Genomic DNA, 15,983 nt, shown 5'->3' on the forward strand with positions numbered 1-15,983 from the left:
ATTGCCTGGAGGAGGCAGGTTAACCGTTAAAGTTAAACCCACAAAATCTGGAAAATGCTTTGAAGTGATGCAAGAGCTTCTTGCACTACAACTTCAGACGTGGCTCTGGCAATGGCTCTTGACTCCTGTTGACTCAAGATGCACCTTTTCGCTTCTCCTTTTAGCTAAAAATGTGCTAGCTAAGTCAACTTAGACGTTTGCAAAAAGAAAGGGCTGAGCCATTGCAGGCTATGATTAGTTTCTGGTCTTGCAATGAAGAAAAAACCAATTTGGATAGAAACAATCAATGTCCTAGGGATGGACTCACTAAGGACTGGGATGTTTTTCCCCAAGAAAACACACTGTTTGTATTTTTGGCAGGTGAAAGTGCCTGTGCTTACGTCTACATGGAATAGGGAAGGAAATGTTCCCCTGCTCTTAGGAGGGAGTGGGAGGAAGGTTGCCTGGGGGACATTGGTTACTGGGAAGAGATCAAGAGTTTTGGGTTTTAAAAACTGGAACATTCAATCACTGCAGTTTTTGGCTTTCCCTCCTGAGAGGGGAGCATGCAGCTTTAACATGTGTTTCAGATAGATCAGTGAAGCTGGTGCACAGGCAAAATCCATCACTGGGGAGTGCCAGATTGCTGGTGTTCCATGGAGGGGTCACTACAGAGCTTGGTTCTTGCCATTACTCAGAGCTCCAGGAGGCTGCTGGCATTCACTGCTGACTTCTCCCCCACCACTTCCCCACTTGCTGATGGGCAGTGACAGATGCAGATGGCTCTTTTGAAAATGGTTAAGCAGAAAAATGTACAGTGAGTGTTTTAGTGTGCTTAGAGATGAAGGAGATGGGCGGGGGGTCTTGGAAGTATGCTCAGCAACATTCTCCATCTCTGTGCTCTGTGTAAGTGTGCAGCAATGGCTCTGATTGCCTACTGGATGGGTAAATGTATCCCGCAGTGTTCATTATCTATAGTAAGTTAATGTTTAGGACTGGCTGGTGGAGTTCACACTTAAAGGAAAGAATAATCAGAGTTCTTCCTCTGGTTCCATTATGAAATGATTTAAATTCCAGACTTCTTAAAAAGATATTTTTAAAAAGTCCATTTTCATCTTCCTATAGAAATATATAAGTAAAGAACTGTTACGTTTTAAGTCAGCTTCCAAAAAACAGGGCATCTGCTTAGGCCAAAGAAAAGCCCCATTGCAAGCCTCAGGCTGCCGTGCTGTTGTCTGGGGTTTCTGAATAAGCACAGCTAAGGAAAATTGGAGCAGGTGAAATGGAGCAAGTGTGGGGCCATGGATAGTTGGGTAATCAGCTGTGAAATTTCTTTCACCAAGAGGGTAATGGACCTTCTTCTTGTCCCTCCTCCTCTTCCCCATCAGCTGTAGCCCAAAATCAGTCAAGGAGAGGCATACGCTCCCCAGACCTCTTGATTTTGCAGAGCCAGGCTGGAGTTCCCGATTAAAATCAGTCTTCCCAGCAATCCACCTGGGAGCACCAGGTCTACTGTGCCAGAAACCAGTCTTGAGGGGGTGATGGGCTGGCAGAGAGAACTGCAGCCCAAAGTAGACTGCAGTGTGTAGAGGTGCGTTTGTAAACTGAAGAAGTTGGTGGGGAGAAGGGGATGGCAACGTCAAATCTCAATTTAAGATCTGAAGTTAAAAGGAATAGCAAGCGTCTGCGTCAGTCTCTTCCGAACCTCCCCTAACCCGAAGCAATTTCTGTTGCTATTAACGTGATCTTTATGTGCGGTTGGAACTTCGGCGTTTCTCGGCGCGCTGTAAGTGCGTGTGGTTGGGTGTTTTTCTTCCTCGTTTTTCTCTGCCTGACTGTTCATTACGTTCGTTCAGCTGTCTTCAGTGAGTCTCCTGAGACTTCCTAATGTGGAGTGATGTAAGATGCTGTGTGTGTTCTCCCAGGCTCAGAGCATGTTCAGTGCTAAATGGTCCGTTGCAGGATCTTGTAGTGTTGCACAGTCCTGTGACTTCTGATGAAGATACTTTTAGAGGCGATTAAATAAGTAATGGTTAAAGTCACAGGAACAAATATCCATCAAGCAGTGGACTAAATCACTAACATTTTGAACAGCTTTTGATCTTCCTTCTGCTGCGCTCTGTCTTCTTTGTATAAAAGTGTATTCTGTAAATGCCATCCCAACCAATTTAGGCTGTGTGAAGTTTCCAGTTCCACTCCCACCAAAGTTCTGGGAGGACTTGAAAGTTTGCTCTGGGGAAAGAGAACAAGTTCAAAAGCAGCAGAGTATTTGTTAGGTACAAGAAAAAGCAGGTGCTAGTACAGATGTATATAGAAGGGTAGCTTTCTTGCACCAGATGAATTTTGCTCAAAGGTCGGCCTGTTCTAGAAAAGAAAGATTACCCTTTTCTCTGGACTGATGTCTTACGGGCTGGTACTGCCTCTTTAGCTGTATGCTCCCCTCACAAGCCCACATGGATGTTTCCAATAGGGACCACTTGGAAGCTGTTCCAACATGAACTTTCCTCAGCCCATTCTCTCCTCAGCTCAGTTTTTACACTGAATAGAAACCAGAGAAAGCATTCTGTATGCCCTCTTTACTCCTGGGGAGCAGTATGTGCCAAGAAAACCGAATGGAATTCATTTTTTTTTTTTTTTTTAACCAGTGTTGAAAGGCTTTGTAACACCCCCTATCCCCTAAATTTACTCCTGTTTCCAGTGGGCACAGTGTTTGGGTCAATAACTCATTCTTAGGTGAGACTTGTTTGGTAGAGTGTTTTTGGAGAGCTTTTAGTTCAGGGCATACAAGCATAAAGTTAATGCCAAGAGCTGGAGTGTGCAGACTGTTAAAAAACGGATGGTTTAGGTTGGTGCCTCATGGTCTTTTATGACACCTATATATTTTGATGTCACAATGTGTCTGTTCTGGCTGCCTATTATTTTTTTTGGATGTGCGTGGTGTGCCCTTTTCCTTCCCCTTGAGAGACTTGAGCTTTTCACTTCAACTGATTTTAATATACTGCCACCTGAAACAGGAAGCAAGCATTGTGTTTATGGGTTTTGGCCAGCAACCACAGAGTAAACATCTTTATCCGCTCCTCTCCGGGCTCCTGGCAGGCTGTGCCAGCTCAGCAAATAGCACAAACAGTTCTGGATTGGAAATTCCAAAATGCCTCTTCATTTTCTGATGGCAGAAGAGGGATGGGACAGCTCTGCCCAGTTCTCACCACAACCCAAAGCAGCTACAACTGTGTAGCAGACCTGTCCTCTCCTGCTGTTTCCACTGGGACATGGATTAGTGGGCAATGTTGGTGGTAGGTGACTGGGTTGGCCTTGATGTCCAACCTTAATGATTCTCTGATTCTCAGTGCAGCAGATATTCTGGGAAGGTCTCTATGGTGGCATGAGTGTAAGTGATTGCTTTGAGCTTTGCCTTAAAACACCCTATGGAGACGTCCGCTTTGTGCATCCAAAGCAATATGCTGTTCTCAAATTAGCATCTTCTCCTTATATTTGTGGTGCAAATGTAGATATTTTTCCCCCCCCTTAAGATGAGATTTCTTTGCAGGAAAAACATTAATAGCCATGTGAAAAGATTTCTAATTACAAATTTCAGCTCAATTACTAATTAAGTCTATTGTCAGACTGGACGACTTCTTAAAAACTAATTATGGACCAAATATTTCCTTTGGAAGTGTTTTTTTCTGACTTAGTAATTTTATTGCTTTTATGTAAGTTATCTGTACACGAAACAGCTGAGTTTGAACCAAAGTAGAGATGTTAGACCCTTTCAATCCAAGCAAAAAAACTGGCATTAGGCTGAAACCCAATTCCCACTCTGAGTGTGGAGTCCCCAGTTTGCAGAACTTCCTGCTAGCACATCCAGCTGTTCGGGCCCTTCTGAGCTATCCAGGTTTCATTTTCCTAAGGAAAAAGCCTTGCCCATGAGTTTCCTTCAAAACTTCCAAGCTCTTGGCCACATTCAACCAAACACTGAAGTAGACTCAAACTCATCTGACGCTCCTAGAGAAGCAGCCTTTGTGCTGTTGTGCTCCTCCTGCACCATCTGTGCATACAACCTTGCCTCTATACATGATGTCAGTTCCCAGGGGAATGCAGTGCCTATAAGCTGCCTTTTGGATGTGAGATACAGGGCTGGTGAATGTAAATGCAGACTGTTTCTCCCAGCATGACTTTTGGGGACCTTTGTTGTGCTGCAGCTTTGCTGCCTGTCCTGTCGAGTGTCTGAGGGAGGTCACCTCACTGCATCTTCAGTGCAGCAAAGGGAGCAGATGCTGGTCTATTGAAACAATTTCCAGTCCAGTGCCCTATGCCCACCCCTAGTGCAGGACCAACTACTTGAGGGTAAAGCAAGGAGCATCTGCCCTGTCCCCGTGTCCCAGCATTGCCCCAAAGCCCCACCTCTTGCCCAGACCCAAGCAGAGGGCTTGCACATGCGGTGACGGTTGCTCTGCCCTTCCTAAGAAAGGGTTAAGCTGAGTTTTCAGAAAGCGCTGCAGGCAGGCCATAAGACTGCAGCTTCATGCTCCCTTACGAGCACCCGGCATGTGTTCGGGAGGCAGCGTAATGCTTTGACAGCAGCTTGACATTGCCTTGAAAGGTGCTGGAGGCTCTGCAAGCACTTGCCAAGAGGGGGTGGGGGAGAGGGAAGTGTGTCAGGCAGCGCTGCAGCCGCAGCCTCCTCTGCTGCTGCAACTTGGAGGCTCAGCCGCCAGCCAACTTCTGCAGCTGGCTGTGCGCACAGCTCTGTGCGTACCTCCGCAGGACCAGCTGCTGCCTCTTCTCTCGTCCCCCTTTCCCCACGTTTTTTGTTTTTGTTTTTTTAAATTCTCTCCCTGCCTGAGATCCCCATGGAAGCCCCAGAAGGGCTCGTGCTGTGGGCTGACATATCTCCGTGGGGTGCTGCCTGCTCCCAGCCGGCACAGCACGAGGGGCAATGCCGCCGGGAATGAAGCGCTCTGCATTCGCTGCATCTGCTGGAGCCAGGGCTGGCCGGCTGCCTCCCCTCCAACCAGCTGTTCCCTTTAATCACTGCGCTCCTAACTTTCGCTTTTCAATGCCTGATGGCCACTCGATCCGAGCCAACCACCACGGAATTTTAGGACCGTAGCCTTCATTTTCCTATTTCTATACAGCACTGGGGAGCCATGTAAGGACACTTCTTTCGGAAGGATTGCAACATTTTTAGAGTTCTTGCAAACTGGACTGTTTGCAGTCCAGGACGATTTCTTTTTCTGTCCCTACGGTGAAGCAAGGAGCAGTGTGTGTTCTGCAGGGCTGCTCAGCTGCGGGTGGCAGCGAAAAGTGATCCCAGAGCAGTCGGGGTGAGAGCAAGGAGTGCCTGCTGCAGTTAGTTGAATGGTTTGATAGCTAATAGCAAACATGCTTTGTGGACTGAAAAAGGATTTGCAATCAGACTTCGGTGAGTGAGCCTATATATGTATGTGTATGTGCGTGTGTATATATATATATCTTTCCCTTCTCCAACAGTTTGCTTTTACTTATTCTGATTTCCTTTAACTACCTTAAATACCACTAACAGTTTCAAAGCAGAGGGGAGGCTTACAAATCCAAACCTTTGCATCCGAACTGTGACTTAATTGCTTTGATTTTGAAAATGTGTCTCTGCTTCTCTGGAAAGATTTTCTCCCTGTGACCACTGTGAGCACCCTTCAGGCTGTTTCCTGCCTTCACCGCCTTGGGCTGGAGGATCAGCAGACCCAGGCTTCAAATACTGCGAAGCCTTTACAACTCTTCTGTTTCAGTGAAGCCTAATGATAGCTCTTCTCTTTTTCAAGATAAGCATGTGAATGGGCTGAGCATTTAGCAGTGGTTGAAAGAGGGCTGGTGCAGGGAAATAGGAGGTAAAGGACTGCTGACCATGGTGGGATTGCTGCCATATCCCCTCCCCCTTCTCCAGTGTAATACACTGCTACATTTTCTAACAAATAATTTGGCTTAAGCTAGAAGTTTGCCATTTCAATGAGATGCTGACCTCTGGAAGCCTAGGGTGGGGCTATTTGCTTTTTTCTGTGGAATTTAATGTAGCCATTTAACCTCTGCTCAAGAGTGGGTAGATCAGTGTAGAAAGGCACCTCTGCAGAGGTCACAAGCACCAGGTCCTGGCCCCAGGCTCTCCAGCATGGATAGGCTCTGTTATTTCCAGGTGGGTGCGATGTACTTTGTTGGATGCTCTAGCTCTGCTTGTTGCAGCTAAATGTACTGCATAGAGCTTGTTCTGCTCTGCTGCAAGTGTTCCCTTCTGAAAGCAAAGACATTGGAGTTGGAAGTACAGAGGTAATTTACAGTGTTGGAGCCATTTTACTTTGCCTGACTTTGTGCTCTCCTTGGTGTACGATTCAATGCCTTAAAACACGAACTTAACTCTAGAAAATTGTGGGGTTTTTTCCTCCCTAAATCTGAGAGGTGAAATAAACCAGGTTCAGAGCAGCTCATCCTGGTTGTGTTGCTTAATCCTATGGATGGTGATTAGATGCGATACGCATTTGCTGTAGCAGCACAGCAGTGAGTAGTCAGGGGGCTGGGGCTCGATTCAAAGCTGTCCAAACCATGGCGATGCATACCAGTAGGCAGAAGAAGCCCAAACACATGATTTAGCAGGACAGGAATGCAGCTGTTCCACAGGAAGATCAAAAACCAGCTTGGCAGGAGTTCCACTGCTCTTGGGGCTGAGCCATAAAGTGGGCCCCAGCTCAGGGGTGGCTGGCACTGGCTGTGCCAGAAGAATCCCAGCTGTGGAGGAGAATCATTTGTCTGCTTCCATGTCACAGGAGGCATCTGGTCCTACATTCATGCAAGTCTCCATGGTTGCTGTGTTGCTGCAAATTGAGTGATGGAATGAGAAATATTTTTGGTCTTAGCCCCAAACTTCTTACGGAGTTTTCAGGTGCCTGTAGGTTCTGATGTCCTCCACCCATAGATAGAGCCATCCTCTGCACATGACACAGGACAAAGATGTAGAGAAGGGATGATGGCTGTCTTGTTCTGTGTCTGCCATCCATCCTTTTCCTTGTGCACAGAAAAAAGCTTTGAGGGGGACTGAATACAGTGCATTGGGTTTGATTTTGAATTTGATTTTGCTGAGGCTTAATTGAGCTCTCTTGTCTACTAAGCTGATTTCTCAATGTTTTATAGTGTGTTTCCAAATCCTTCTTGCAGTTGTAGGGCTTTCCTGAAATGCCTTATGGCCTTCCTGAAGTCTGGAGAGAAGTTCTGTATTTTGCTCTACTAAACTTTGCATTCAGTTAGTCCTTACTGCAGGATCACTGCAGGAGTGGGCAGAGCAATGGAGCCAGCTAAATCTCCTTGCTGCTGCAAGTGACCAGCTGAGGTTCCCATATACAAGTGGCAAAGAAGAAATACAGTAGATCAGTATGTCCTTCTGTGCTTTTTCCTTCTGTGTTTTTTGTTTGTTTTGCCCTCAGGAGATGTGCTTTTAGCATAAGTGATATTGAAGAAGAGCAGTGCAAATTTCCTGTGCTTTCTTACTGAGCTGCAAGCTGCATCCCTTGTTTGCAGGGTGAAAATGCCCAAGGAAAGAGATCTAATAGATCTTTGCCTCCTCCTGCCTGCTGATTTTTTCCTGCTCTGTGCTGTGTTTTCTTTGAAATGGCCCCAGATCATCACAACTTCCAAAGAGGCACGGGGAGAAATAGAGACAGTGTCTGAAAGGACAGAGGACTGAAGAGTGGAGTTAGACTAAGGCAGGAGGAAATCTTTACAGATAAATCTTCTATGAAGAAAGATTTTATCTTTCTTATGAAAGAATTTATCACAATAGCACTATTTAATATAACTCCTGCTCATCAACCTGCTTACGTCACTTGTCAGCTTTGCCTCAGTGGCAGCAAAAGGAAAGATAAAGAGGAAAAGAAGCTGGGGTGTGTGTACCAGGACAGCTCCTGGGGTCTGGAGCTGAATCATAGTGAATTTAATTTCCTTAAGCCAAAATGGGTGGAGAGTTAGAGAAGTCTGAGTTCATTTGGTCTGTTCTCTGCCTTTCTTGAGCTCTAGCACCCAAGTCTAGGCCCTGCATTCAAGGTTAGGCTCTTTGTAAGATGGGTAAAAAGAAAGGATTTACAGGCTTCCCATGCTATACCCATCTTTCTAGATACCACTGGGGTGTTTGTGGAATTGTTTCATTTGTGATCCACAGTATCTGAAGAGCCCATCTCCAAACTGTCACTTAGATCTGTTTTTTTCCATCCTGAATTTGTGAATTTGATTATTCCTGCCCAATTTTGTTTACTTGAATGCACCTCAGTGTGTTTTTTTTTCTGGATCATTCCAGTTTCATAGCATCTGATTTATAGAATCATTAAGATTGGAAAGATCTCTAAGATCATCAAGTCCAACCACCCATCTACCACCAGTACTGCCCTCTGAACCATGTTCCTCAGTGCCACATCTTTATGGCTCTTGGACACCTCCTGGGTTGGTGATTCCATCACTCCATGGGCAGCCTGTGCCAGTGCTCGACTGCTCTTTCTCAGAAGAAATTCTTTGTAATATCCAACCTATTAAAAAATCTGTTTTCCAGCCTACTTTCAATCCTTCGTAACTGGTGCCCATCAGCAAACTTAATAAGAGCAATCTCTCTGCAGTCATTCAGGTCATTTTATGAAAACCTGGAGCCTTTCCAGACTGGGATTGGCCCCACAGAACTTCATTTAATACATCCGTCCCTTCTGATTGTGAGTGAGTGATGAATTTTCTCAGTGTGTGGTTTTCCAATCAACTTTGTGTACACTTTATAATCATCTGTATCCTACTTCCCAAACATGCTTATAAAAATAGCATGTGAAACCGTGTCAGAAGCATTTCTAAAATTGAGATATAAGAGCTTGCATTTTCTGCCTACCCAGAAATGATGCTCTGTTATAGAAGGAAGTTGAGTGGGCTTACTGTTGGCTTATTTGTGGTAGATCCAGGATTGTGGTTAGTCCTCCTTTTCTTTCAGCACCTCGCACATAGATGGACCATTCTAGGAACTGAAGATAAGGTGATAAATTTGTCATTCTCCTGCTCCCACACTGATACTGTTTCTATTTCATTTTATTTTATTCTTTCCCAAGTTGAATTCTACATCTCGCTCCTTTGCTGTCCTGTGATATCCTACCCATCCTCTATGAGATCTGAAGAATACCTGCTGATAGACAGGTATTTGGCATTCAGGACTCTGAAGTTTTTTTGACTATGAGATAGTGGTGCAGTGTCAGCTGAGCACATGCTTGTTAGGCTTTCTCTCCAGCTATTGGAGACTGACTATTGGAGTTCACATGTACCTCTCTGCCAACTGGCTGAAGCAAATCTCATTGCAGTTGGAATAGGTGCATTCAGGCTGCAAGTGACCATAGTAGGAGAGTGACTTTATGTTATGTGTTATACCTGGCTTCTGGCTTTTTGTCCAGGTTCATTGCTCTTTATAATGTTTGTTCTACTTTGTTAATCCACGTAGGCCAAGGATAGCCAAACTGCCAAAGAGTTTTTGTATGTGAGGCATGCAGGATTTGATTTTTGGGTTGGCATCTTCTGTCAGGTAGCACTGATAGGATAGGATGTGATGACCTTAAGTTGCACTGGAAAAGAGGTTGGATATTAGGAGGACTTTCTTCTCAGAGAGAGTGGTTGGGCAATGGCACAGGCTGCCCAAGGGGATGGTGGAGTCACTGTCCTTGGAGGTGTGCAAGAACTGTGGAGATGTGGCACTGAGGGATGTGGTTATGGGCATGGAGGGGTGGGCTGGGGTTGGACTTGGTAATTCTAGCAGTTCTGACCAACTTTAATGATTCTATGATCTATTTTGAAAATCAGCGTTAAAATTGGTACAGGCGTGCGGACGCCAATGTCTGTTGCTTAAGATGTGATTTCCATCCTTGTGTAGATAATATGAAATTTTGCTTGGAAGGTCAGAAAAAGGTGTTGGGCAACTTGGAGGGAGGGTGCCTATATTTTTATGTGTTTGCAACACCTTCTCATGCATAAAATGAGAAAGAAGTAATCAGAAAGAGAGGTTGTTGGAAAACTGAAGGAGAGAAAGTAGAGCTAAAATAAATACTTAGCAATGTTCATCAATTGGCAATTGAGTGCTACCAGGCATAAGAACATTAAAGGCTCTTTTCAGCTGTCAGTTCAGCTACTGCATAATTTTCAGCATGTGAGTAATCCCATCAGGGTGTGCATGGTCTTAAGCCTTGATAGGATAGGACCCCCAGGTCATTGTATGGCTGTCTGTTCGAGGTGGCAGAATGCTGTTTCAAGACAAGTGTGCTTACGTGGGAGTGAGGAGATTCTGGTTCTGTGACAGCCTGACTGCCACTCTGCTTCTGATTTTTTTTTTTTATTAATATTATTATTCTGTTCATAACAAGAGAAATTACTAACCGAGCTTGATGTTCTCAGCTGCCAAATTTATTAATCTCTGGATTTTCAAATCAGTCTGGTAACTTCAGGGACATGTAAAATCAGACAGGGTGTTATGTGAATTTCCATTCCCAGCAGTTCTCCTTGCATTCCAAACAATTGCTGTACCCCAGTTTTTTATTTCAATGAAAGTATTTTTTGTTTTTCTTTGGCTGTGTGTTTTTGTTCAAGGATCTGATAATTACATGCTTGGAGATGATGGCTTTTCAAAAGCATCTTTCCTAGCAATTTTCAACTGGGGATGTGGATAAAAATATCTCTTTTTTTCTTTTCTTTTTTTTTTTAATCAGAAATGTTTTCAGTAATGTGCAATTATGAGCTGTGCCTTCATTCAATTCATCCTGGAAGAATTTGCTTCACAGGGAAATTTGTTTCCTCGCTGCTGTAGATGCCAACATGGTTGGCAGATGCAGGTTTCTGTGAGGAGGAGGTGGGGAAAAAAAAGGCCTAGAAATTGCTGTGAAGTAAATTGGTCCCAACACCTGGAAACCATAAAAGAATGGGGAGAATACATATATATATATATATGTGTGTGTGTGTGTGTGTGAGTGTGAGTGTGTGTGTATGTATGTATATATATGCACACACGTTTTTGTTAAATCATTGTTAGACTGCTCAGCATAGCAGTCCCAAAATGGCCTTTAAAGTTATTTAGCATAGCCAACTTACGAAGAGATGATCCCACTTAATCGTGCTTCAGTTGCTCTGCTTCTTGTTGTGCAAGTTCATGAGATGATGTTGGGAAGATGGGAGGAGCTGTGGTTTTCACCCCAGCAGTTCTTTGGCTTCTGATCTCAGTGTGTAATGAGCTCTCACCTGGTGCATCCTAATGGAGCTATAAGCTAAGAGCTGGTAATGTTGGGGAGAGTACATTTGGCATTAAGGTGAGAAGGGCTGTGGAGCAGTTGTGAAATGAATAAAAGTACACTGAGAGGCAGGAACTTGTGCCATGAAGAGTAAGATCTGGCTCCTTGCTGCTCTGGTGTGTGAATGAAAATGGGTTTTGTGGACCAGCTTCATTGCATCCTCCTCCTTCCTAAAGGATGGGAGTTGTTCTCGGGTCCCATGCCTGCTGCTGTTTTGAGGACAGTGCGTGGTGTCATCCTCAGCCTCTGAGCCAGCCAGGTGCTCAGTTTTTTTGAGTAACTTCCTGCCAGGTTCTGCTCCTTCTGCATATGCTCCTCCTGATGCCACGTGAACTGCCAGCTCCAGCAGAGTCCGCCAGCCTTAGGGATTTTCTGCCATAGCAGCGCTATGATGGTGCAACTCCATCAGCTGGCTTTTCCCAGCCAGATCACCAAGCTAGCTCGTGGCCCTGCTTCTCTTTGAGCAACCAGCTGTGTGACCGTGCAAGTGTTGGATGTCTGAGTCAAACCTCTGATCGTGATCAATGTTGTGCTGCAGCTCCAGAGGAGCTGTTCCAGCAGTATGATTCTGCTGTGCCTCTGGTACCAATGGAGATCCCTTCTGGTCCCACTATCACCACACTGGCAGATCCATACAGCATAATGACCACAGCAGATGGCGCAGCCTGAAATCTGGGGATGTGGCCTGCTCCTGCCCCAGTGATTTATCGGGGATAATTTCTTCATGGAATGCATTCCCATTTGGGTCAGATTAACCTGTTGGCATAGGAAGAATGTACACATTTTGTTTCATTAGATGTTTATTTTTATAATGCAATGCATTTCCCATGTCACCCAGTGCTCCCTGTGTCCCAGTCCCATACCTTGGACTCAGGTGAGCTCTGGACCCTGCTGTTGTTGGGGGATGTTGGCTCCCCTCGCAGAGCCTGGGAACAAAGTGCTTCCTCCTCCTTCTAAATGTCCCTTTATCATTCAGCAGCCAACTCGAGCAGCACCATGAGCTATATAATAGGCAATTAGCTCCTAGCAGATTTATGTGCCGCTGCATTTTATAAGCAAACAATCGTGTCTGTTTAATCATTAAATGGATCTGCTCTATCCAGTGTTCACAGAGCTGATCTTTTCTCTCCTGTGCCCCTGCTCTGCTTTCTTGCACCCATTTTACACCAGTGTAGAGGAAGAGCACTGAGGAGCTGTGCTGGTATGGTGCAGTGCCCATCCAGTGGTGGGCAGCATGCCCCCAGCTCTATGGGGGTTTGGGAAGCAGTCAGGTTTTGTATTCCTGGTTAATTTGAGAAATACCTGCACACACTGCTCTTCTACACATCCATTACACACTCGACAGAACCTGCTGGTTTTAATTTTTATTAGCACAAGTGCCTTGTTGAATCAGAATTAAGTGCGTATTTGGGAAGCATAATGTGAAGCATTACACTTAATGGTCTGTGTTTCTGACATGAATCTCCTCTATCCCCAATACTGTGTGGTTTTTAGTTACACTTGAATTTTTCCTGAGCTCACTGCCTCTTCTTACCCTCTGTAAGCTGTAGGAATCCCTGTGAGCGTTTTGGAGGATGGCAGAGCCCTGCTTGCTGCAGCATGCTCTGATTTGCACTGGGATTTCCCATGCTTTTTGGGAATTTCTTTGCTGGTTGTAGCTGAGACTGTGTTCTCCCAATGACTTCTGCTTCTTATACAGTGTGAAGCAACAGCAAATCAGACAATTGTTTGCATGGAGGTAGCTGCACAAAACGGAGTGCATTAGTAACTGCTGGAGTGTTGTCTTAACTATCTTTTGCTCCAGATGATGTCTTCCATTATGGTGGTGCTGTGATTTCTGGGGAGCAAGGGGAGCAAGAGGAGGGGCAGAAATGAAGCAGGGTTTGCTGGAAGCGAGATTCAATGGGCAGTTCAGGTAAATTTTTAACAGCTGGTTTGATGGGGCCAGATCGCACCATTTCCAACATCAAATACCTTTGGGCTTTGAAACGTTCTTATTTCGTCATCTTGTCCTGCTAAATCTGATACTGCCTGGCTCTTTGATTTCTCTCTTTCCCTTTCTCTCCTTTCACTTTAAGAAAGCCTCTTGCTTAAACTTTCTGTAGTCTTTTAACTATAAGCTTCTTCCATCTCTCACTGCGAATCCTCCTGACACAGCTGAGGATAAAAGCAGCCCAGACACGTACATGGGCCATTGCATAATGGATGGTTTGTGTGTCAGAGTCTAAAATCTACATATGTTTAGATCAATTCTGAAGTGGGTACATCTGTATATATTCATATATAATGGCTTTTACCACATGAATGAATAATCCAACACCCACGACTTGATATTTATTTTTTTTGAAGCACTGCTACTTAGCTAAACACGGAGGGGAGAATCACATTTATGGGAATTAAGTCTTAGTAAGGTTTAGCAGAGCTTCATGGATAAGCTGGAAATGAGTCTAAATGGGGTGCCGGAAATCTTTCTTTTAAAACAGTTAATGCTGTCTGGTACTTCTTCCTTATTTCTTGATTCCCACTGGTTTTTAAACACTTTGCTTCGGAATGCAGTACAAATCCAAGATAAAGCACCTGATTTTCAACCTACTGCATTTGTGTTTTCTCCTAAGCAGCAGTCAGTCCTCCTGGAAGAGGAACCCAACCTTTGCGACCTGGGAGTGTTGTCTTATTGCAGTGCAGAGGCAAATCTGGCTGTGAGATATTTTGGTGCTTTGATCCAAGGTGATGGAGCTGTAGGTGTCCCTGTTCATTGCAGGGCCGTTGGACTGGATGGCCTTTAAGGGTTCCTCCCAACTCAAATGATTCTACGATTCTAAGTTGTAGGCTTAAAAGGCTACGGAGAGCCAGGGTTACTTGATTCACAAGGCTGTGAATTCTGTGATTGTTCATTGCTTCTTTTGGAGCCATAGCCTTGCTGTGATTCTAAGATCAGTGTAGTAGCAAAAGAGGACATGGACAGCTTTGGTATTTGCTTCTCTTCTGACTTTTTCGTGCTAGTGTTGATGGGGTCCCTTAGATTTTGTCTGTATCTATTTTCTCAGTTCACCTGCAGGTCCCTTGCTCGTGCTTTTATTAGATATTACTGCACTGAAGTGCATCTCGTACCTTTTTTGCCCATTGTTGGGTTTTGTGGTTTTACCGTTTTCTTCTCTTGTGATTTTCATGGGTTTTCTACTTGAAGCTGTTGTCTCCTCGATGCTGGAGCTGCTGTTGTCAAACTGCTGTTGCTCCCAGAGATTAGCACAGAAGGAGGTTTTTCACTGGTAAGAAGGGTTTTTCCTCAACTCATCACTGTAAGGAATTGTGTTTTCTAGAAGGTTTCCTTAAGACTGGCTTACCACTCTTAGCCCATCCCCATGCTGCATGCTGTAAGTTGAGCCCAGGTGCTGATGTGCCCTCAGGAGCACTTATTTTACACGTGTAACGTGGGCTCTCCTGGAAGTGCTGTAGGAGTAAAACAAAAAGCCATATTACAGCTTCAGTGAGTGCCTCTTCAGAAGGGATTACCTGGCTGAGTGATGGCACGATGCCTTGTTGCCACCTCGTCCTCCTGATGTGTCCTCATTCTTCAAGTGGGAATGGGAAGTCTTGCTCTAAGCTGGCCAGAATCACAGACATATTTTGTTATGGATGAAAATGACCTTTCTCTGAACTGTGATTTTTCTTTTCAGCCAACTGTAGCCCAAATTACATCTTTTCCTATTTTTTTTTTCTTAAGCCTGGGTTGTTTTGAGCCCAAATGAGCCATTCGCAGTCCATTATCACCCCCTGCATAATGCAGGTCAAAGAGCTTAGTCCAATTACTGTGAATCATGTTCCGAATCCCCTGTCAATGGTGCAAAATGATTTTTAGAAAGATTCCCATGTGTCACAATAAGATACACACAACATAATGTTCAGGAGGGTAATCCTTCTCTTGGGGTAGGAGGGGAGGGCACACATGTTCCCACACCTAAGCTGAATCTCTGTGCCTTTCCTCCCCAGTTTTTGGCTCTCCTATCTCTCCATTAATGATTCATATGCTCAGATTGGATATTAGGAATGATTTCTTCTCAGAAATAGTGGTGATGCAGTGGCACGGGCTGCCCAGGGAGGTGCTGGAGTCACTGTCCCTGAAATTGTTCAAGAAAAGGGTAGATGTGGTACTTAGGGACATGGATAGTGTGCAATATTGGTGGTAGGTGAACAGTTGGACTTGATGATCTTAGAGGTCTTCATGACCTTAATGATTCTATAAATCAGATTGCTTTCTCCCCTTTTCTTCAATGCAGTGCTGCCTTGAACTTCTGATGCATCCTTGGAGGATGGAAGCCACCAGGTACCACTTTTAATGCAGAGACCATGGGGACCAAAATGGAGTTTGTAAAAGCAAAATAGGTCAAAGAATTTATTGTCATCATCGCTGCAGAAATGATCTGTTTCAAAAGGGCTAACCAGGTGTTGGGATTGATTGGTTTTGTTCCTAAAGAGATTTTTGTTGCTCAGGAACAAAGCAAAACATTTTGTATTATGGACATACATAATTTTTCTTTTGGCTTTAACCCTTGAGGTATTGAAAGTAAAAGCCTACCTGCCTGAGTGGACCACAGACAAACCTTCATGTGATGTTTTGTCTCTAAAGCAATCGCTTTTTGACTAATTCAGGCTTTTAAACAAGCAGGTAGTAGTGGCTGCTAGGTTTAAGTGGTA

General features: G+C 44.6%; 1 protein-coding gene across 3 annotated transcripts in view; it reads left to right on the forward strand.

Moving 5' to 3' along the window:
• Positions 1–4,950: 4,950 nt before the first annotated feature.
• The window catches only part of GRIP2 (glutamate receptor interacting protein 2), a 68,272-nt gene continuing 57,239 nt past the window's right edge, over positions 4,951–15,983 (forward strand). For all 3 annotated transcript variants that reach the window (XR_006169721.1, XR_006169722.1, XM_042823634.1), the window contains exon 1: positions 4,951–5,401. Coding sequence is in view for 1 of the 3 variants with exons in the window: in XM_042823634.1 (XP_042679568.1) it covers positions 5,362–5,401 (40 nt within the window). In the remaining 2 variants the exon portion in view is untranslated. The remainder of the gene's footprint in view (positions 5,402–15,983) is intronic.

Source organism: Centrocercus urophasianus, unplaced genomic scaffold (assembly GCF_019232065.1).
Source record: "Centrocercus urophasianus isolate 14NV4802_14NV808 unplaced genomic scaffold, USGS_Curo_1.0 seq_22, whole genome shotgun sequence".
Taxonomy (NCBI): Eukaryota; Metazoa; Chordata; class Aves; order Galliformes; family Phasianidae; genus Centrocercus; species Centrocercus urophasianus.